General features: G+C 52.4%; 1 protein-coding gene across 3 annotated transcripts in view; it reads left to right on the forward strand.

Annotated features, from left to right (window-relative positions):
• The window catches only part of LOC105479612 (acyl-CoA thioesterase 7), a 134,530-nt gene that overhangs the window by 91,401 nt on the left and 21,732 nt on the right, over positions 1–21,397 (forward strand). For all 3 annotated transcript variants that reach the window (XM_071067355.1, XM_011737664.2, XM_011737681.3), the window contains exon 7: positions 10,783–10,899. In XM_071067355.1, the coding sequence (XP_070923456.1) occupies positions 10,783–10,899 (117 nt within the window). The remainder of the gene's footprint in view (positions 1–10,782; positions 10,900–21,397) is intronic.

The raw sequence follows: 21,397 nt of genomic DNA on the forward strand, positions 1-21,397 counted from the left end.
CTCCTGCGACAAACATCCATGCGGGTGTCTAGCTACCAGGAAGCCAAACAACGCTGCTGGGGGTCTTGAGGCCAGGGGACAGCACAGCTTAGCCTGAGACTGTAGGAGGAGGCAGAGGAAAGAGAGGGAAGAGAAAACATGGCAGGGGGCGCAAGTGAGGCCTTCACCAAGACGCTCTTGTTCACTTGGTCTTCTTGGGGCAGTTGTGAAAAAACAGTCTTTTACACCTGCAGGAGGAGTTGACTTTCACTGAAAAATGCGAAAGAGGGCTCAGTTGCTCTTTTCCAATTCTGTGACCTTGTTTGACTGGAGCCCCCGCTGCTGCGTAGGACACAATGCACCAGACCCTCAGCGGTGGGGGAAGGAAGGAAAGAGGTGGACAAAGAGGGCACGTTCCCTACTCTTGAGGAACTTCTGGTCTAGGGGGGTCAGGAGGTGAACAAGCAAACACTCTGGGACGTCGCTTTCTTCCTTGTGAAGCTGAGTGGCATAGGCTGCAGCTAGATTCCTTCTAGTACTCGCCTTCTAGGATCTTGGTGTTTGAAAATGTCGTTCTCCACAACATTCTGGAGCTCCAAAGAACAGCTTCATGTCCATCCTGATACTTAGCAGGGGAGCGGGACGTCGGGACTGGTGAACTTGAACGCCGAGATGGTGTCAACCCTGAAAACCTGGGCCCCTCCCTCCTTGACTGGGTGTGGGGTTCATGCTGCCCCAGTCCAGGCATCCTACGGGCACCTGTCCCAGGAACTCACTTTGTTCTGCCCACGCTGGGTCCTCCTCTCAGCCGGGTACCTGGTGGCCAGCACATCATCCCTCTCAAATCATGGGGCACCGACCCCTTTCCAGAAATACAGAGTATTTGGTTGAGGTCATGCAGTGAACCATAAGAACATCCTTCTCTACCTGTGTATGGGTCGGGTGAGGGATTTTTTCTTTTCTTTTTCTTTTGGTGCCACGTTATCCAGCCTGTGCTTCTCTCTTTAGCTGTGGTTGCTAGGGGCATGCGTGGCAGTTACCTACTGAGAGCATTTCCCTGTTTCAAGTGATGAACACAAACTCTTTTTTTTTTTTTGAGACAGAGTCTCGCTCTGTTGCCCAGGCTGAAATGCAGTGGCCGGATCTCAGCTCACTGCAAGCTCCGCCTCCCGGGTTCACGCCATTCTCCTGCCTCAGCCTCACGAGTAGCTGGGACTACAGGTGCCCGCCACCTCGCCCGGCTAGTTTTTTGTATTTTTTAGTAGAGTCGGGGTTTCACCGGGTTAGCCAGGATGGTCTCGATCTCCTGACCTCGTGATCCACCCATCTCGGCCTCCCAAAGTGCTGGGATTACAGGCTTGAGCCACCGCGCCCGGCTGAACACAAACTCTTAAACAGGAGCGACACCTGGACTCTTGGAAGGAAACTGACACCCCACCAAAATTTCTGGCCCTTCCAGAAAGTGACCTTGCTTTGGTAGACTCCAGGCTGCGGCCGCAGCCTCTCACTGGCCTATCCTTCCCAGGGGTGGGCCTGGGGGCTCGTGTGTTGCTGCAGCCTCCTCTTGCTTGGGCCTCCATGGCAGTTGGGATGCAAAATCCATCTACCCTTTCTCTGCTTCCTTATTTTGAAAGTGAAGCGTGGATACTCAAAACATCAGGAAGCAGTCAAGACCTCCCCCCTTCCCTGTTTCAGACTCTATAGAGTGTGAAGAATAAATGGACGTGGGCAGCTTTTGGCCCTTCTCCCTGGGTCTGTGATGCTCCCAGACATCTGGGAACCACTTAGTGAATATTCCTCTGTCCGTGGTCCCAGCCACAGAGAGGCAGGTTACAGGACCTGGGAGGGAGAGGCCAGGACTGTCTCGTAGGCTCTTACTCAACTGGATCTTTTCAGAACTCTTGTAATTACTAAAGGGTAGGGTATTTAAAACAAGATGAAGTTACTATCATTTTCTTAATATAGGAGGCTGGCGCCCACGCTCCGTCAGTTGGGATTAAATATAGAAATGGGGGCATCTCAGCTTGCTGCCCACGGAGCAGACAGCGGCACACGGCCTCCGAGCTGTGAACTGCTGCCTTGGATTTGCAGGCAAGCCTGACCCAGTCACGATCCAGGCCTTGGGAGAAGAAAATGAAGCCTCTATTTTTAAACCAGTTGACAGATCAATACTAAAAAAAAAAAAAAAAAAAAAAAAGACGCAAAACAAAAACCTGTAAGCAGTTAAATGTTACAATTATAAAAATATCTTTGGTATCTAACGTGTATACATTAGTGGCCAAGAAAGTCTTGTTTTTTTCCACGTAATTCTTGAAACAAATGCAGCTCCAAGGACAGTGGGTTCTACAATTTTGTTGTCATCTTTTAAATTACAGATCTTGGGAGATGAGGACGGCCCGCGGTGGACTGTAATGTGCCAAAGTTATTTTCCAACGTTGGCAGCACCCGTTGTGCCTGCAGTGGGGGAAATTGATGAGGCTTTTCAGTAGGAACCTGGAAAGAAGCATCTTGGAGAAAACTCGGGCACTTGATATCTTAAATACAGCAGAAGAAAGTGAAAGGGAGACGGTGACTTCCGGTGCCAGAGGGCGGGTGGCTCCCTCTGGCAAGGCAGGGGCCCAGGTGGGCAGTGGTGGCAGGAAAGGCAGTTGTGAAACAGGCACTGTGTTTTTCTGGGTTATTTTCTTAAAATTTAGTTTTTTCAATTAACACATTGATTGTAGTGTCTTGTGTGTGCTGTCACAGACACAGGTACTGGGTGGTAGCAGTCTTGACACGCAGGCCGCGATGGGCACGTGGCTTTCTAATGATCTCACTTCGGCAGGGACCATCCGACCTCATCACTTTCTCTTGGTGGCAAGTAACCAGCAGGCTCGGCACCAGGCCCTACAACAAGATGCCCAGGGCTGTGCCTCGCCAATAGGAGGGAGCGGAGGGCTTGTGATTAACAGTGGTTGATTAGAGTCTCAGTTTTTATGAGATCACTTTCCTTCCCTCTAAGTAGCCAGCAGAGTTCAGCTGACACACAGACCGTGGTTTTTCTATGTTTTTCTCAAGCCCACTGGATCGCCACTAAAAAGTGCGTTTGTGAAAACACAGACTGGGGTGGCTGTAGGCTGAGGCATTGTTTCTCACCAGGTCCGTCTTCTCGGGTGGGTTTCTACTTCCGCCTCTGCTCCGGCTGCCTCTGCCTCAACACCTGCAGGGACTGGGAGCCTTCACTGTTGCAAGGCCAAATGCTTGATTTTTTATTTTTAATTTTTATTATTATACTTTAAGTTCTAGGGTACATGTGCACAACATGCAGGTTTGTTACATATGTATACATGCGCCATGTTGGTGTGCTGCACCCATTAACTCGTCATTTACATTAGGTATATGTCCTAATGCTATCCCTCCCCCCTACCCCCTCCCCATAATAGGACCCGGTGTGTGATGTTCCCCTTCCTGTATCCAAGTGATCTCATTGTTCAATTCCCACCTGTGAGTGAGAACATGCGGTATTTGGTTTTCTGTTCTTGCGATAGTTTGCTGAGAATGATGGTGTCCAGCTGTGTCCATGTCCCACAAAGGACACAAACTCATCCTTTTTTATGGCTGCGTAGTATTCCATGGTGTATATGTGCCACATTTTCTTCATCCAGTCTGTCAAACGCTTGATTTTTAGACCGTTCTAATCGTTTCCCTGAGAAAGCTTATCTCATGAGTCGTAAAGTTGGCCTTGAGCTGGCCCAGGATCCTACTATGACTTCTCTGGGAGGTGCAGGTGACCTGAAGTGGACAAAGATCCTTCCAGGTGAGATCCTTTGGGAGCTCAGAGCCCTCCTGCCTGCTCCCCTGGCCAGTGTCCGTGAGGCCAGCCCAGGTCTTGGAAGATCTCCTTGTCTGTCAAAGTCAGGATTTCCCACTGCTTGTGAGTCACTGCTCCTGGTCCTTAGAATAAAACTCCAGGTATAGGGTATAATCTGATAATAGACATACGTGGTGGGATTATGACAGCCACCCTGGCCTGGGCCCTAGAATAGCATTGACTCCATCCACCAGTCTTGGCCTTTTCCGTCATTGGTATAAAGTTGTTTCATAGCAGGTCTGCAGCTGATCTAAACTCTGCATGGTTTCCCAGGCCGCTGCGTGTGTGCTGGCTGCTGGGGCTGGAGGAGGCTGTCCCCATAAATGTCACTGGCCAGCTCACACAGCAAGATCATTTTGAATGTGGGCTTGGTTTTCTGGCCGGTCATCAAGCTCACCTGGCTTTGGGGTTTCTGGGACTGGATGAGCTTTTCCCACCCTCATCTGTGACTAATTCTTGACCCAGATTGTTGTCTGAAGGAGCCCCATACTTTGCGGCTGCGGTAGCTTGCTTGGGCTGATCATGACCTGTTAGTCAGCCTGCATTCATTCATTCATTGATTCATTCATTCAGCAACCATTTCCTGAGCACCAGATGCCAGCTCCGTGTTGGGTCAGGGACATAGGGACAATGAGGCAGGTCCCCACCCAGTGCAGGCGTCCGTGTCACACCACACAGTGTGGTCTGGGGGTGCCGTGTGGAGCCTGCAGGAGCATGGGGGTGGTGAAGTGGGTATTCACGCACCAGGCACTCAACAGCTGCTCACATCTTCCCCTCGGGGTTGGCTGTCACGTGCTTTGGATCCTGTGAGGTTTTCAGTAACATGGGGTCCCTTGTGGAGTCTTATACCAACAAGCTAGCCTTTTGGATAAATGGGGCAAACCCCGGTTTGAAGAAGCTGACTACAACTCCTTCCATTTATTCTCTCATTCTGCTCTCCAGGATGGATGAACAAGGGGTTAATTGTAGGCACTTCCTAACTTCTGAACATTAATTCCAACACGAACCCTTCCTTTCCCTCCTCCTTCACCCACAGCTAAACCACCCTGAGTTGATGACACCAGCTGGTGACCAGCACTGGGCACTCTGGGTCTGTGACTGCAGTCATCTTGGGAAGAATTCCACTCCGGACGCGATGTCACCGGACAGGATGGGGAGGCAGCATGGCATTGCCTCTGGTGGCCCAAGGTCAGGTCCGGGCCCATCCTACCCCTAGCAGTGTGACTTTGGAAGCGCAACTCTCCATGTATCTGTTGCGTGGTTTATAGAATGGAGACAGGGAGGCTCCTGCCTCATCAGGTGCAGTCCAGTGAGACCCTGTGTTGGTCATTCTGTGTTTGTGGAGAGGGGCCGGCCACGTGTCAGGAACAGGTGCTGTCTGGTGAGATTCCATGTTTGTGGAGAGGGGCTGGCCGTGCATCACAGGATCGGGTGGGGTCCGGTGAGATTCTGTGTTTGTGCAGAGGGGAGGGTGCCAGCTGTGCATCATGCACTCAGGCTGCCTCAGTGAACAGACAAAGTTCACGGTTCATGGCACTGACCTTGCAGCCGAGTTCCTCTGTGTGACATGCTGGGCCGCGCCTGGCACCAGCTTCCCCAGCAATGCCAGCCGCTGCCCTCAGCGTCCAGCTCGTGGCCCCCACCCAGCAGCATCAGGACCCTGTGTCTGCGTGCTGTCCTGGCTCCTGATGCTAGGCTTCGGTGTCCCTTCCTTTCTTCGTTTCTCTCTCAAAAACTTCTACTTGTCCCTGGCTCTTTGGTTCCTAGGAGGACCCTGACTAGCTGCTGGCCGGCGACCTATCTCCCCGGAGGAAGGCTCCATGTAATGCACATTTGGTGATAAACTTCTCAAGTACTCCAGCTAACAATGTGTCCCCCCAGCACACACGGTCCTCATGTGGCTCGTCATCATTCCTGTGCTCAGCTGCTGTCACTTCATCACCAGGTTGCCATTTTCTGAATATAAATGGCCAGCGTTTCATGGCAAATGCGGCTGGTCCTGGCCCCCATCAGAGGCTGACAGAGCTTCTGTTGACTGCCCAGAGCAGTATTCCGTATTCAGAGTTGGTCTGTGGGAAATGCCGTGGGATTCCATGGCACACCTGTGCTGGCTGTGTGTGTGCATGGGGCCACTAGTCCAGCTGTTGTGGTCACAAGTCAGTTTCTTTATGAGGCAGATCAACCTAGAATAACTCAGTCTGTGGGCTCCAGCTCTGCCGCTACCAAGCCCCTTACACACACACACTCTCTCTCACACTCGCTCTCTTGCTCTCTGTCTCTCTGGCCACACACACACACACACACACTCTCACACTCGCTCTCTTTCTCTCTGGCCACACACACACACACACACACACTCGCTGTCTCTCCCTCGCTGTCGCTCTCGCTCTGGGAAGCCATGACCTAGTACCTAGTCAGGAGGTGGCCGCGTGGGCCTCTCTGCCCTCTGCGTGTGGTGCGTGGTGAGGGGAGGCCGACTGTCCTCTGGATCCCTCCTTTGCCCACCTGAGCCAAGTGTGTGGGTGTTCAGCCACACGTGACCTGGTGTTCTGAGCTATTTCATTTTTCTTTCCTTTTCTGTTCAGCCTCCAAACCTCAGATCTGTCCCCAAAGCCCTAAATTAAATTAGTGTTCAGCTCAACAGATGTCCACCAAATCCCCACGTCCCATGATAGCAGCTGCCATTACTGAGCAGCCGCATGGCCATCCCGTTTGCTCCTCAGTCACCTTGCCTATGGGCGCCATCACCTCCTCTGCCTGACAGACACAGAGCCCACAGCTCAGGGAGGGCAACCTGCCTGCCCAAGGTCACCCAGCCAGCAGTGGCGGAGGTGATGGGGACTCACTCCCAGCCAGGCTGTGGCAGTGACTCACACGCTCTAGACAGGAACAGAGGGACTCAAGCCCCTCAAGCATGGGTGATGGGGCAGGGGGATTCATACCAGGCCTCATCCCAGACTCTGATCCTGAACCACACTGTGGTGGGGGGCACGCTCACAGGTGAGTGTGGTCAATTCAGAAGCTGAGGCTTCCCCCTCCAAGGAAGCCCTCGATATTGACATATGGATGATCCTATTCTGTTTTGTGTTTTCACTTCCTTGCCGTCCTGGGCTAGGGACCTGGTCTGACCATCCTCTACCCTGTGAGGCCTGGGCTTGCTGGGCCTTTATGGAGGCCCCTTGCCATGGGGGAGAGACCAGGACAGCCTGGTGGTGGCTTAGCCAAGCTGCACCTTCTATTTCCAATAACAATGTAAAACCACCTTGCAGAACTGTGAGAGCCAAGCCGCCCGAAGCCCAGAGGAGCTCTGCCCTGCCTGGCACATGGAGTGGCATCTTATTTGCTTGAGGGAGAAAATCTGGTGCCTAGGATTCTTTCCCCCAGCCAAACAGCTGTTTTCCCAGTATTTCACCTGCGTTCTTTCTTTAGAATCGGACCTCTGTGTGACTTAGGGCCTCCGTTGTTCATTTGAAAATGGGGATGCTGATTGAAAAATGGAGACGCAGCTGGGCGCAGTGGCTCACACCTGTAATCCCAGCACTTTGGGAGACCGAGGCAGGTGGATCACTTGAGGTCAGGAGTTTGAGACCAGCCTGGCCAACATGGTGAAACCCCGTCTCCACTAAAAATACAAAAATTAGCCGGGCGTGGCGACAAGCTCCTGTAATCCCAGCTACTCAGGAGGCTGACGCAGGAGAATCGCTTGAACCTGGGAGGCAGAGGTTGCAGTGAGCCGAGGTTGCACCACTGCACTCCAGCCTGGGAGACAGAGAGAGACTCCTTCTCAAAAAGAAAAAGAAAGACGGGGATGCTGATGCCCTCAGCACAGGTTGAGCCGAACAGATGCGCCAGGTCTTTGAAAGGACAGGCAGAAGTGCAGTGAATGTGAATCTGGTCCCTCCTCCCCTCACCTGTTCTACCTCATTTAGTAGCATCTTCTTTTAGCTCCTGTGAGAAAAGTCATGCTAATAGAAACATAATGCTTTCATCAGTAACACCCATGTCTCTGTTTTAGCTTTTTATTTTGGGAATGCTCAGATATACACAAAAAACAGAGTGTAGAGCATCTCAAGCCCCTGGGTATTCGTGTCCCGGCACCAGCAGTGGGCAACACCTGCCCATTCCTGCCTCACCTCTTTCCCACTGCAGTGTTTTGAAGCAGATCTCAGATACTATATCTGAAAGATAACTTCTTACCTTGAACACCCACAATAGTGCTATCACATCCTCCCAAACACACTTACAAGCCCTTAGTCTCGTTGAATACCCAATCAGTGTTCACGTCTCCCCAGTTGCTCATCTTTTTCTCCAGTCGGTAGAGTCCGATGCCCACAAGATGCGTGCCTCTCATTAGGTGGATATGTTTCTTGAAGAATGGTGTCCCCGTGGGGGGGACTAGGCAGGAGTTGAGCAGCAGGGGGCCCTCGCTGGCCTCTGCCCGGGGCCCCCACTAATTCTACTCTTTCCAGCTTCACCTGCTGGATGCTATGGGCATTTGATTCCCACCCTAAATGTGACTCTGTACGAGCCTGGTTTTCGCTTGTGGGATGGAATCTGGTTTTCTGCCTCTGTCTGGATTTTTTAGGAATCATTCTGTGTCCTTGGCTGAGTGCAGTGGCTCACGCCTATAATCCCAACACTTTGGGAGGCCCAGGTAGGCAGATAACCTGAGGTCAGGAGTTTGAGACCAGCCTGGACAACATGGCAAAACCCTGTCCCTACTAAAAATACAAAAATTAGCTGGGTGTGGTGGTACACATCTGTAATCCCAGCTACTGCGGAGGTGGAGGAAGGAGAATAGCTTGAACCTGGAAGGTGGAGGTTGCAGTGAGCTGAGATTTCACCACTGTGCTCCAATCTTGGTGACAGAGCGAGACTCTGTGTCCAAAAAAAAAAAAAAAAATCATTCTGTGTCCTAGGGTGAATGTACCTAACTTTCTAAAATTTCTAATAGGTATTAAGTTGGTTAATATCACTTTGCTGCTTTTGTAAGTTAAATATGGTTGACTATTGGCAATTTCATGTAGTTCAACCTAAGAAAAGGTACAATTTAAGTTTTTAAGTGAAATAAGAGCCAGGAGCGGTGACCTACTTTACTCCTATAATCCCCACACTTTGGGAGGGTGAAGCAGGAGGATCACTTTAGCTCAAGACCAGCCTGGGCAATATAGCAAGACCCCATCTCTACAAGAAAATAAAAAATAAATTAAAAAGTTATGGCTGGGCGCGGTGGCTCACGCCTGTAATCCCAGAATTTTGGGAGGCCGAAGTGGGTGGATCATGAGGTCAGAAGTTCAAGACCGGTCTGGACAACATGGTGAAACCCCGTCGCTACTAAAAATATAAAAAATTAGCTGGACATAGTGGCACGTGCCTGTAGTCCCAGCTACTTGGGAGGCTGAGGCACGAGAATCGCTTGAACCTAAGAGGCAGATGTTGTGGTGAGCCAAGATCACGCCAGTGTACTTCAGCCTGGGGGACAGTGCAAGACTCCGTCTCAAAAAAAAAAAAAAAAAAAAAAAAAGCTAAAAATGGAAATAATTTAATATATGTGTTGTACCGGGGATGAGAACTGGGGGTGGGGGACCAGCATGTGCACAGTACTGGTTCATCAAATAAGAGAGACTGAGTAAAATCAGACACCTGCAGCCCAAGTATTCTCCAGTACGCTTTCAGAGAGTCTTTGTTTATATAACAGCTGTACTGAGGATGATCCACACACCACACATTCCACCTATGTAAAGTGTGCTGGCCTGGCTCAGTAGCATGCCTGTCATCCCAGCACTTTGGGAGGTGAGGTGGGCAAACTGCTTCAGTCCAGGACTTTGTGACCAGCCTGGGCAACATAGCGAGACCCCATCTACAAAAATATTAGCCAGTGTGGTAACATGTGCCTGTCATCCCAGCTACTTGGGAGGCTAAAGTAGGAGGATCACCTGAGCCTGGGGAGATGGAGGCTGCAGTGAGCTGAGATTGCATCCGTGTACTCCAGCCTGGGTGACAAAGTGAGACTCTGTCTCAGAAATAAAGTCTACAAGTTGTTGATTTTTTTTTTGTATATTCACAGAGTTGTGCAACCACTGTTGCCATCAATTTCAGAATGTTATCATTACTCCTAGAAAGAGACCCTGTACGCATTAGTGGTCATTCCCATATCCTGCTAATCCCTTATCCCTAGGGAACCCCTAATCTACCCTCTGTCCCCATGGATTTGCCTATTCGGGGCCTTTCCTGTCAGTGGCAGCATAGAGTATGTGGTCTTTGGCGTCTGGCTCCTTTTGCTTTGCACAGCATTTTCAAGCGTCATTCATAATGCAGCGTTTATTGTTCCATTGTATGGACGGGCTGCGTTTTGTTTTTCCATTCATCATGCATGGGCCTTTGAGTTGTTTCTACCTTTTGGCTGTTATGCGTACATACTGCTGTGAAAGCTCTATATAAGTTTCTGTTGAGCATGTATTTCTTCTGGGTATCTACCTGGGAGTGGAATTGCTAGGTCGTACAGTCCCTCTGTGTTTAGCCTCTTGTGAACCTTCAAACTGTTTCCAAAGCACCTGCACCTCTGGCTCCCACTGGCAGCGGAGGAGGGTTCTATTTCCCCCACATCCTCTCCAGCACATGTTGTTCTGTGACTTTAGGTTTGCATCCATCCCAGTTGATATTGTAACAAAACTTGCCCAGCAGGGTGAGATATCTGTAGAGGACAGGAAAAGGGCTGTTTTGTTAGTGGCTTGGCCTATCAGCCATGGTCATTTTTTTCAAAAGCTCCTGAGGAAACCCCGTGTAGTGCGTGAGCCACAGCACGCGCAGCCAAGCACCCTGCACCCCTACTGGCTGCAGCCCTTGCTGGTGGCTGGCGGGAGGGGAGGGCTTGATCTGTAACTTGTTTCCAGGATGTGAAATAGTCACCCCTGCCTCCGTGTCTCATCTGCCGCATGCCCCTTTCTCCGCAGGCGTGACCATGAAGCTCATGGACGAGGTTGCTGGGATCGTGGCTGCACGCCACTGCAAGACCAACATTGTCACAGCTTCTGTGGACGCCATTAATTTTCATGACAAGATCAGAAAAGGTAACCACTCTTCTGGCAAAGACGAGGGAGGCAGTGGCCTTCAACTGCTTGGGTCCCTGTACCAGTTTGTTTTCTGTTCACACCCAGGGTCACGTGGGCCATGGCATGTGCCCGTCTGCCACAGGGAACAGGAAGCTGAGGTTTCTTGCTTTGTCCTTGCTGTTTGTCGACTTGATGTTTCAATCTGGTAAAATCCTTGACTCAGATATGATGGGGCCGTTATCCTCCTAAAGACCTGCCTAAACTCACCCTCTGAAAATGCTCCACAGACAGAGCTCTGGGAAGGTCCTGTGCCTACAGCTGCCACGACCCTGGACACCAAGCACATTTCATTTTGGGAGTGGAATTAATGATTCATGATTTAGGCAGTGGCAGGGTCAGTACAGAAAAGCCCACAGGAGCCCCTCCTCGGCCAGCCCTGCCCACGCCACCCAGGGCAGCACTGGCATTGGGTGGTTTTTCCCCATGACAAAAATCCAACCCCAGCCACCTGGCCCCTGCTGGAAACGGTGCCTGCTGTCCCTGGGGTGCGTGTGCCAGCTTGAGAGGCCAGAGGCCTCTGCAGTTTGTATGAGCAGAGATCACCATGCTTGTCTTACATTACTGTTCTCTGCAGAAGTAAAGTGAAGTGCACCCGACACGTAGTGATTTCTGTCAGTGTCACGTCTGCTGAGATGAGGCCGTGCACACCCCCTGCAGCAGCACTGCCTCGCAGGCTAAGGGTGGTATCAGCATTGTCAGGGCCTGGTGCTGATTCTGAGGACACCTCCCTCACTAAAGCGGCTGGTTAGAGGAGCTGTTGGCTGAGACCAGCCCCGTGTCGTGGGAAGCAATAGAGTAGAAGAAGTGCAAGCTTGGCCCTCCTTGCCACAGTTCCTGCCCACCAGAGCCTGAGTAGGGGCAGACTCCCAGGCCCTGGGCAGGCCAGCCTTGGTGCTCTCTCCGGCAGCTACTACCACATAACACGCCTGGCAACGGGAGACCCAGGACTGGGGCAGAAGCACCTGAGATTGGAACAGTAGAGGGCTGCCTCCCTCCCTGAAATTACTGAGAGCAGGATAGGCTCGCACATGCTGGATTTTGGATGCTTTGGGGTGAGGAGAAGGAAGGTCTCTGGCATTGCTTTCTTCCACTTTGCAGAATCCTTTTTTTCCCCCACGACACGGTCTCATTCTGTCACCCAGGCTGGAGTGCAGTGGCGTAATCTGCTCACTGTAGCTTGAACTCCCGTGTTCAAGCGATCCTCCCACCTCAGCCTCTCAGGTAGCCGGGACTACAGGCCAGCTCCACCGTAACTGACTAATTTTTGTATTTTGTATTTTTTGTAACAACAGCAGCTCACTCAAAATCTTTTCTTAACTGATAGATGTTTGCCACAAACCTAGACCACAATGTCATTTTAGAATCTACCCAAAACAAGTGGGTCCCGTATGTTTTAGCTTGTCCCCCACAGGCCTGCGCGGTGCGTGGCAGTGCCTGACACGGCGGGATAATCCGTGGCATCGTATTCCATGCTGCTTTTTCTAGGACTCATGCCTGGGTAAATCACGATTAGGGTGACCTTGTGAAATACAGATGCACAGCCCATAGTGGGAAACATGCACATTCCGTAGGACTCGCTGTGCTCAGTTGTCCCTGAGTGTCCTTGGAGAACTGTCAGGAAAGAAATAGACTTTCCGGCCGGGCGCGGTGGCTCACGCCTGTAATCCCAGCACTTTGGGAGGCCGAGACGGGCAGATCACAAGGTCAGGAGAGCGAGACCACCCTGGCTAACATGGTGAAACCCCGTCTCTACTAAAAATACAAAAATTAGCCAGGTGCGGTGGCGGGCGCCTGTAGTCCCAGCTACACGGTAGGCTGAGGCCGGAGAATGGCATGAACCCGGGAGGCGGAGCTTGCAGTGAGTGGAGATTGCGCCACTGCACTCTAGCCTGGGCAACAGAGCAAGACTCTGTCTCAAAAGAAAAAAAAAAAGAAATAGACTTTCCAAGATGGTCACTCTGTTTCCTGAATGTCAGCCCCAGTCATCAGATGTTCTCTGCACAAAGCCCAGCGAAGCACTCAAAGAATGAAAAGGCAAGCTTTGTTAGAAATGTGGAAGCCGTTCAAGGGGGATCCTCCCGTCCAAAGTCCCCAGCTCGGCCAGGCACAGTGGCTCACACCTGTACTCAGCACTTTCAGAGGCCAAAGTGGGTGGATCACTTGAGCCCAGGAGTTCGAGACCAGCCTAGCCAACATGGTGAAACCCCATCTCTACTAAAAACACAAAAATTAACCAAGCGTGGTGGTGGGTGCTTGTAAACCCAGCTACTTGGGAGGATGAAGCATGAGAGTCGCTTGAACCCGGGAGGTGGAGGTTGCAGTGAGCCGAGATTACACCACTGCACTCCAGCCTGGGCAACAGAGCAAGACTCTGTCGCAAAAAAAAAAAGTCCCCACCCTCAACTCCTTGTACAACCAGAGTTAACTATTAAGGGAGAGTGCTAGGAGGTGTGTCGTGGTTCTTGGTCAATAGGAATCATTAGTTTTAAGGGAAAACCAGGGACTGCAGTCCGGGTCGAATGCTTTTAACAGGAATTAACTTAGCAACCTAGAAGACATCTGGGGCAACTTGGACGAGGAGCCGCTTTGACAAAGACTTTCCACAAGGCTTACAGGAGGGGACCTTCATTTTCAGAAGCCAGAATTCCTGGCAGGACATTCACTTGCATTGGCTTCCTTCACGCAGTGAGGATGCAGGGCAGGCTGGGTGGGCTCGCCTGATTCCTGCTGTCCTGAGCCACACCCAGGGCCTGACAGTGGGCCACCCAGGCCCCCACCTTGTCTTGGCTTTGGCCAGGGCCTCCTGGGTAAAGCACTGGGCCCTTACTAGGAACAGAAAGACTGTTGTTTTCTTCGATGACATCTTGTTTTGTGTATAGAGGAATTTGGACCAAACTGAAATAGCAGCCATGGAGTCTGGCCTGTTTCTGTGCCAGCGTCCTCCAGGGCCCACTGGACGCTGTCACATCCGGGGGCCATTGAGTGCTGTCACACTCGTGTGTTGTTTTCCAGAGGATTGTCGCACCTGCCAGGTCATTTGCAGGGAGGCGAGGGCTGTCCTGGCCGAGTGGGGCCTGGGTTGTCAGAGCAGGGTATCGTGCTTGCCCCAGGACACTGCACCTTAGATCAGCGTGCTGCCTCCCACGCTTGCCCCTCTGTAGGGAAACAGAGCGAGGCTGTGGGGAGAGGCACAGCCCCCGCTGGCTCTGGGTTCTGGGTGGAACTGGGCGGGTGTGTGAGAAACCGCACGGGGCTGGCCTCACAGTTTCAGCGTGACTTTCTCACGGACTCTGCTGGGGCCGCTGTACACCCTCGAGCCCCACACCTGCCTCTCACTTCGACCATACCATGAAGGAGGCCTCGAGGGCCAGACCCTGCTGCCCTGTCGGGCGGGGGCACACATTCTTGTGGACTGTCCAAGTCAGTGTCAGGAGCCCAGGGAGCTGCTGGCAGGCACGGAAACCTCACCTCGGGTTGCACGTGGTGCCTGGCAGAGCTGTGTACTATAGAGAATGGGCATTGCTTTCTGGTGGGCTCAGAACAATAGACATCTGTTCGCCCCCAGTTCTAGAGGCCAGAATTCTGAAATCAAGGTGTCAGCAGGGCCAAGGTCCCTCTGAAGTCTTCAGGGAAGGATCCGTCCCCGCCTCTTCCAGCTTCTGGGAGCAGCAGCTGTTCCTTGACGTTACTTGGCTTGTGGCTGTGTCACTCTGGTCTGTCTCTGTGGTCACAAGGCCTCCTCCTCTGTTTCTCCTCTTCTGTCTCTTCTCTTCTGTCTCTTATAAGGACACTTATCATAGGATTTAGTACACACTTGGAGAATCTGGGGTGATCTCATCTCAAGACTTTTTGCTTAATTATACTTGTTAAGGTATAATTAAGCAAAGGTATGGTGGCTCAATCCTGTAATCCCAGCACTTTGGGAGGCTGAGGCGGGCAGATCACGAGGTCAGGAGGTCGAGACCATCCTGGCTAACACGGTGAAACCCCCATCTCTACTAAAAATACAAAAAGTTAGCCGGGCGTGGTGGCGGGTGCCCATAGTCCCAGCTACTCAGGAGGATGAGGCAGGAGAATGGCGTGAACCCGGGAAGTGGAGCTTGTGGTGAGCCGAGATCGCGCCACTACACTCCAGCCTGGACGACAGAACAAGACTCCATCTTAAAAAAAAAAAAAAAAGGCCCCATTCTGAAGTTGTGAGTAGATGTATCATTTGGGGACCCACTTTCTCTCCTTAAAGCTCAACTCGTGTAGACACTAGCTCACTTCCACTTTTAGAAAACCATGAACTTGGTAAAATCCCCTCTGGGATTTACCAGCCCCAAGCGGCCTCTGTCTCAGTGGATGTGGGACCCACTCTTGTGAGAGCCAGCAGTGAGATTGGCGTCAGCCTGGAGAAGGGGCCACTCTGAGGAATGCAGGGGGAATGACTGCAGCAGGCCCCCAGCCCCCCACTTTTGAGAAGAGCAGTCAGACAGCTGGGAAGGGGGCTGGCTCTGGACCCTGACTCCAGAAAGCACCCCCACTAGAGCCAAATGAGCGTCTCTACAGTTAGCAGGCCTGGGGGCTACTGACGAAGGACTGGGGTCTTTCCTCTAAATGGCAGGGAGTCGGGGTCAGTGTCAAAAGTGAGAACGGATGTGACGTCTCCTCCATAAGCCCCAGAAGGCAGCGGTTTTTTAATGACAAGAAATTGTTGCATAGACCGAGGGTTGCAGTTCTTTGTGTTGGGGCATTGTATTAGTATTAACCTTAAGTCAAGTATAAATTTAATCTGCGTAAGGATTACTTTTAAAATCATACGTTTATGGAAAGGTGCCTGCAGGTGGACTGGGCACATCCAGGTGGTTGGAGCCCTAGGGCACAGCAGGGCCATGGCAGCCGTTCACAGCCTGCGCCCCCTCATGTGAGCAGCCCTGAGAGGCCACTGGTCCCCCTGGGAGGAACCCCCTACCTCCCACAGGCTGATCTGCCACAGTGGGGAAAAGCCCAGGAGTTGAGACCTGTTGCCAGTCATGTGGCCTCCGTGAGTTCCCTGGGGCTGCTGCAACATTTCCATACATAGTAGCTTAAAACAGCCCGCGCTCGCCCTCCTGTAATTCTGGAGGTCAGAAGTCTAAGGCAGGTCCACAGGCTGCATCCCACCAGCAGGCTGGAGGGAAGAATCCATGTCTCGCCTTTCCCAGCTTCTGAGCTGTCCACATTCCTCGGCTCATGGCACCGGCCATCCTCCAGCCTCTCCTAACATCATCCCATTCCCCACCTCGAGCTGAGACTCCTGCCTCTCTCTCATAGGACCCCTGTGATTCTATCAGGCCACCCGGGTACCCCAGAACAATCTTCCTGTCTTCAGGGCTGTCACTTAGTCAATGTCTGCAGAGTACCATTTGCCATGTGAGGTCAAAGGTTCTGTGGTTCGGGTGTGGGCATCTTTTGGGAGCACATTATTCTTTCTTAGCAGGTGGAAGGTGGTTTTCTGATTTGCCCATTTCAGCATATTTTATTAGAAAAATAGCTGGGCCTGGACACGATGGGTCATGCCTGTAGTGTTGGCTACTTAGGATGCTAAAGTAGGAGGATTGCTTAAGTCTAGGAGTTCGAGACCAGCGTACGCAACACAGTGAGACCCCTGTCTCTTTAAAAATAAAACAAAGGCCGGGCGCGGTGGCTCAAGCCTGTAATCCCAGCACTTTGGGAGGCCGAGACGGGTGGATCACCAGGTCAGGAGATCGAGACCATCCTGGCTAACACGGTGAAACCCCGTCTCTACTAAAAAATACAAAAAACTAGCCGGGCGAGGTGGCGGGCGCCTGTAGTCCCAGCTACTTGGGAGGCGGAGGCAGGAGAATGGCGTAAACCCGGGAGGTGGAGCTTGCTGTGAGCTGAGATCCGGCCACTGCACTCCAGCCTGGGCGACAGAGCGAGACTCTGTCTCAAAAAAAAAAAGGAAAAAAAAAACCAAAAAACAAAATAAAGCAGGCTGGTCACAGTGGCTCACGCTTGTAATTCCAATACTTTGTGAGGCTGAGGCGGGAAGATCACTTGACCCCTGGAGTTTGAGACCAGCCTGGGCAACACGGTGAGACGCCATCTCTACAAAAAATTTAAAAATTATCTGGGCTACTCAGGAGGCTAAGGAAGGAGGATCACATGAGCCCAGGAGGCAGAGGCTACAGTGTGAGCCGTGATTGCGCCACTGCGCTCAGCCTGGGTGACAGAGTGAGACCTTGTCTCAATTTAAAAAACAAAACAGGCTGGGCCTGGTGGCTCACATCTGTAATCCCAGCACTTTGGGAGGCTGAGGCAGTCTGATCACCTGAGGTCAGGAGTTTGAAACCAGCCTGACCAACATGGTGAAACCCCGTCTCTACTAAAAATACAAAAGTTAGCCGGGTGTGGTGGCAGATGCCTGTAATCCCAGCTACTTGGGGGGCTGAGATAGGAGAATCGCTTGAACCCAGGAGGCAGATGTTGCAGTGAGCTGAGATCGTGTCACTTCACTCCAGCCTGGGCGACAGAGCCAGACTCCGTCTCAAAAAAAAAAAAAAAAAAAAAAAAAAAACCACAAAACAGTGGGAATGTGGAATGGAGACGCCGGACCTGCGGGGTGGCTTCTCCAGATTTAAGGCAGGAAGTGCTTTGGTTTCTCTCCTTCAGCCTCCCGTAAAACTGCCTCCTTGGGAGAGTGATCTTTTGTGCGATATCGGCCAAGTGCCAGTCCCCGTGGCTGTGGCTTCCCCTTGCTCAGGTGGAGTATCTGTCAGGAAGTTACACGGGCAGCTTTGCTTCATCCAGACATTGGCCCAGGGGTTCAGAAGATAACTTTGACTTTCAGCCACGAAGGGCGTGTGCCTAGGAGGAACTTACAAACTTGGGGTACTTGTCATGACTGGGAAGGGCCTCACCAGCAGCCACAGAGGCCACTGCCACCCTGCCGTGGGCCCAGCTCTGTTGGCTGCAAATTCGGCACTTACGAACCAGACTCTTCCAGGATGCCCCACACTTGCCTGGGCCACAGAGGGCCACCTCTGTTACCCTCACCCCTCACCAGCCCGACCCAACACCACCTCCATTGTCACAGCCTTTTGACGCCAGGGACCTGCTGTTCCTCTGCTCACAGCCTCCGTGGCTGCCTGGGACACACCACAGTCAGCTCCAGTCCCTCCAGCTGGTATTTCAGGTCTGCTAGGACAGGCTGCCACTTATCATGGCTGTCCCCTTACACCTGTGCACCAACTGGCACGGCCAAGCACCTATGGGGTCCTTAGCAGGTATGTGGCAAGTTAAACTCTCACCAGGCAGTTGGAGCGAAGGAAGGACCGCTTCATCCATGTGACTGGATCTCATGGGAAATGTGAAGTGCCCACCCAGCAAAGGCACGTGGAGTTCCCAGGCCAGCAACGGAGTAGGTGCTGGGGATGCGAGGGCCGTGACAGGCCGGAGCCCGCACCCAAGGGACCAGCATAGGGGAAGGCACATGGAGCCCAGCCCACTGGCACCCACAGAGCGGGAGAGCCTCCGCCCCCCAGGCAAGCAGAGGAGCCCCTAATGGGAGCTGCGGGGTCACTTGCTGTGTGGATTTTTTTTTTTTTTTTTTTTTTCAGTTGAGACATTAAAATGCCCAGAGATAGCTGGTGTGAAAAAGTTCTATCGTTACCTTCAGTGTAATGGTTTTGGAAGCGCTTGGTGAGAAAACATAAAGTTGGCGTTTTCTTGGGGAGAAACGATCTCCACTATTAGGGTGAAAAATGAGTAGTCTTCTAGAAAAGGCCTCGGGGTGTGTTATGTAAGAAATACGAAGTCAGTTCACTGTTTCCAGGCTTTTCTTACGAAAGTTAACAACCACAGCTCTTTTTGGAGTGTAAACGCTGAGCTTTTCCTAAACTCTGAAACACTTGGCAACCTCTCCGTCTTGCTAACAGCTTTTTCTTTTTTTTTTTTTTTTTTTGGTATTATTTTGTTTTCTTTTCCAAATCTCTGGCATACTGCTAAAATCTGGCTGCTGCCGCCCCTGGAGAGACGCCCGTCTGCTGGGGGAGTCAGGCTGGGGTACCTGCCAGTGCTCACGGGCTGTGCCATTCCAGGCAGGCTCAACAAGTACTTAAAAACAGAAAGCGGCTGTAATTCATAATTCGGCTCACTACAGGCACCGATATATTTAACTGTACCTAATATGACATACTTGATGCCAGGCATTGTGCTACGTGCTTCATAACATTTACTTCTCACGCAGCCCAGTGAGACAGGGACTGTCGCTACCTCGCTGTCTTTCCCATTTGGAAGCTGCAGTTCTGAGGGGTTAAGGAAGCTGTTCACGGCCATGGAGCTGGTTCCAGGTGGGGCTGGGAGGGCAGGCCCAGCAGTCGGTCTTTGGGACCAGAGCTCTGAGCTCATGCTTTGGTCCCCAACGACCTGGCCTGAACACCACCCGGCATCCGCTGTCAGGACCTGGAGTGTGAGTGATGAAGCTCGATCCTCGTTGATCACACACGGCTACAGCCACCTTTGAGGCCTGCGCTGGACTGTTGAGTGACTGCAGCTGGTCCCCGTGCGCTTGTGCCGGAACTCCTGGCTCTCAGCAGCTTGAAAATGCATTGTTAAGGGCTCCCACAGTTAGCGGGCTCAGGCCCCAAGGAAGACACTGCTGGGTGGTGTCCCTCCCGATGGCTTCAGCGCAGGGGCCCTTTGTGCTGCTGAGTTCAGAGGCAGTCGGAGACAGACACTGCCATCTCAAGCCTGCCTGTGCTGCTGTCTCAGGGTCCTTGACCTAGTCAGGTCTGCAAAGTCCTTTTTGCTGTGTAAGGTCACATGTTCAAAGGTCCAGAAGAGGGGGGGACATCTTCCAGGGTCACTGTTCTTCCTCCCACAGTAGGTAGGTAGTCCTACCTGACTTAAAGAGACAACCAAGGCTCCAGCCACCTGTGCACTCTGCTTCCTCCTCCTCCAAGCCCTGTGGGCAGGCAGGGACCCTGGAGAGGGAGAAGGGCCTCCTCAGCCCTGGGTGGTTTCAAGGCAGCTGGAGAGGAAGCGCCCCCTCGCCCTGTCCAGGCCCTTCAGCCACAGACATCAGGCCCCTGAGAAGTTTGGGAGGTTCGGGAGAAGGGAGTAGAGGCAGCGAGCCTTCCTGCTCCCCCAGCCTCTCGGAGTGTTTGCACTGGAACCCAGGGCCGGAGGGACCTTATGGATTGGGGTCCTGTGAGCACAGCTGAGCCCCGCCTCTTAGACCACGCTCATGTCGGGGGGGGGCGGCCCGCAGTGTTCAGCACAGAATATACACAGCCAGACCATGTCGGAGCTGCTACAGCCGCTCCCATCCTGGAGCCCAGGGATCGTGGGTAGGGTTTATTTTTGTTTGTTTGTTTGTTTTGAGACGGAGTCTTGCTCTGTCACCCAGGCTGGAGTGCAGTGGTGCGATATCAGCTCACTGCAAGCTCCGCCTCCCCGGTTCACACCGTTCTCCCGAGTAGCTGGGAATACAGGTGCCTGCTACCACGTCCGGCTAATTTTTTGTATTTTTTAGTAGCGACGGGGTTTCACCGTGTTAGCCAGGATGGTCTCGATCTCCCGATCTCGTGATCCACCCGCCTTGGCCTCCCAAAGTGCTGGGATTACAGGCGTGAGCCACCGCGCCCGGCCGGTGGGGTTGTTTTTAAGGCTTCACGAGCTGAAAAGATGAAACCTCCCTTACTGATGCAATAGCCCATCGTACTCAGTTGGACAGCATGGGAAGCGGCTTCTTGCCTGGTGTAAATGTGTCTGCTGAGAAAAAGCAAACCATAGGGAGTGATTTGTTTCAACATTGCTTCTTATTCCTTCGTGGTATGATTGCTTTTACCCCCTGCAAGCCTCTCCAGCGGAGCCCGTGGGGCACACTCAGGCCCCACCCCAAATTCCTGTCCTGGGCCTGTCTGGTGACATAATGAATGTGGGCAGCTGACATCAATATTGCCTCGCAGCAAGAATAGACCCACATGGGTTGACTGTGTCTCCTTTAGAAATGTGGAAGAATTTACCCCCCAAACGCCCAGGAGGCCTGTGGAGCCCCTGATGAAGAAGAGCCACTGTGAGTGGGTCGTGGCTGGGTCTCCTGCTGCCCTGCATTCTCTGAAGCTGGGTGCATAGGGAAAGCATTTGCAGATGAGGAAACTGAGGCACAGTGCAGTCTCCTGGCCTGCCCCTGTTCAGTGGCCAAGCCTGGATTTAAACCCAGGCCCATCTGACTCCAAAGCTGTGGAACTCAGGGCTCCTCCTGCATGGCTGTGTCGCCTCCGGAGACTGGCCTTGACACGTATTTGCTGCAGGGCCTCGAAGAGCCCTGCCTTTCCTGGTGAGACACTTTGTCATGAATGTCTGGCTTCATCAGGGCCCTGGCTGCTGTTCCTGCAGAGAGGTTCAGAGAGGACCAGGCGCTCCCCTCTGGCCGCCTTCCCCAGAACTAAACAAGCACCCACACCTG

This window comes from Macaca nemestrina, chromosome 1 (assembly GCF_043159975.1).
Source record: "Macaca nemestrina isolate mMacNem1 chromosome 1, mMacNem.hap1, whole genome shotgun sequence".
NCBI classification, from domain to species: Eukaryota; Metazoa; Chordata; class Mammalia; order Primates; family Cercopithecidae; genus Macaca; species Macaca nemestrina.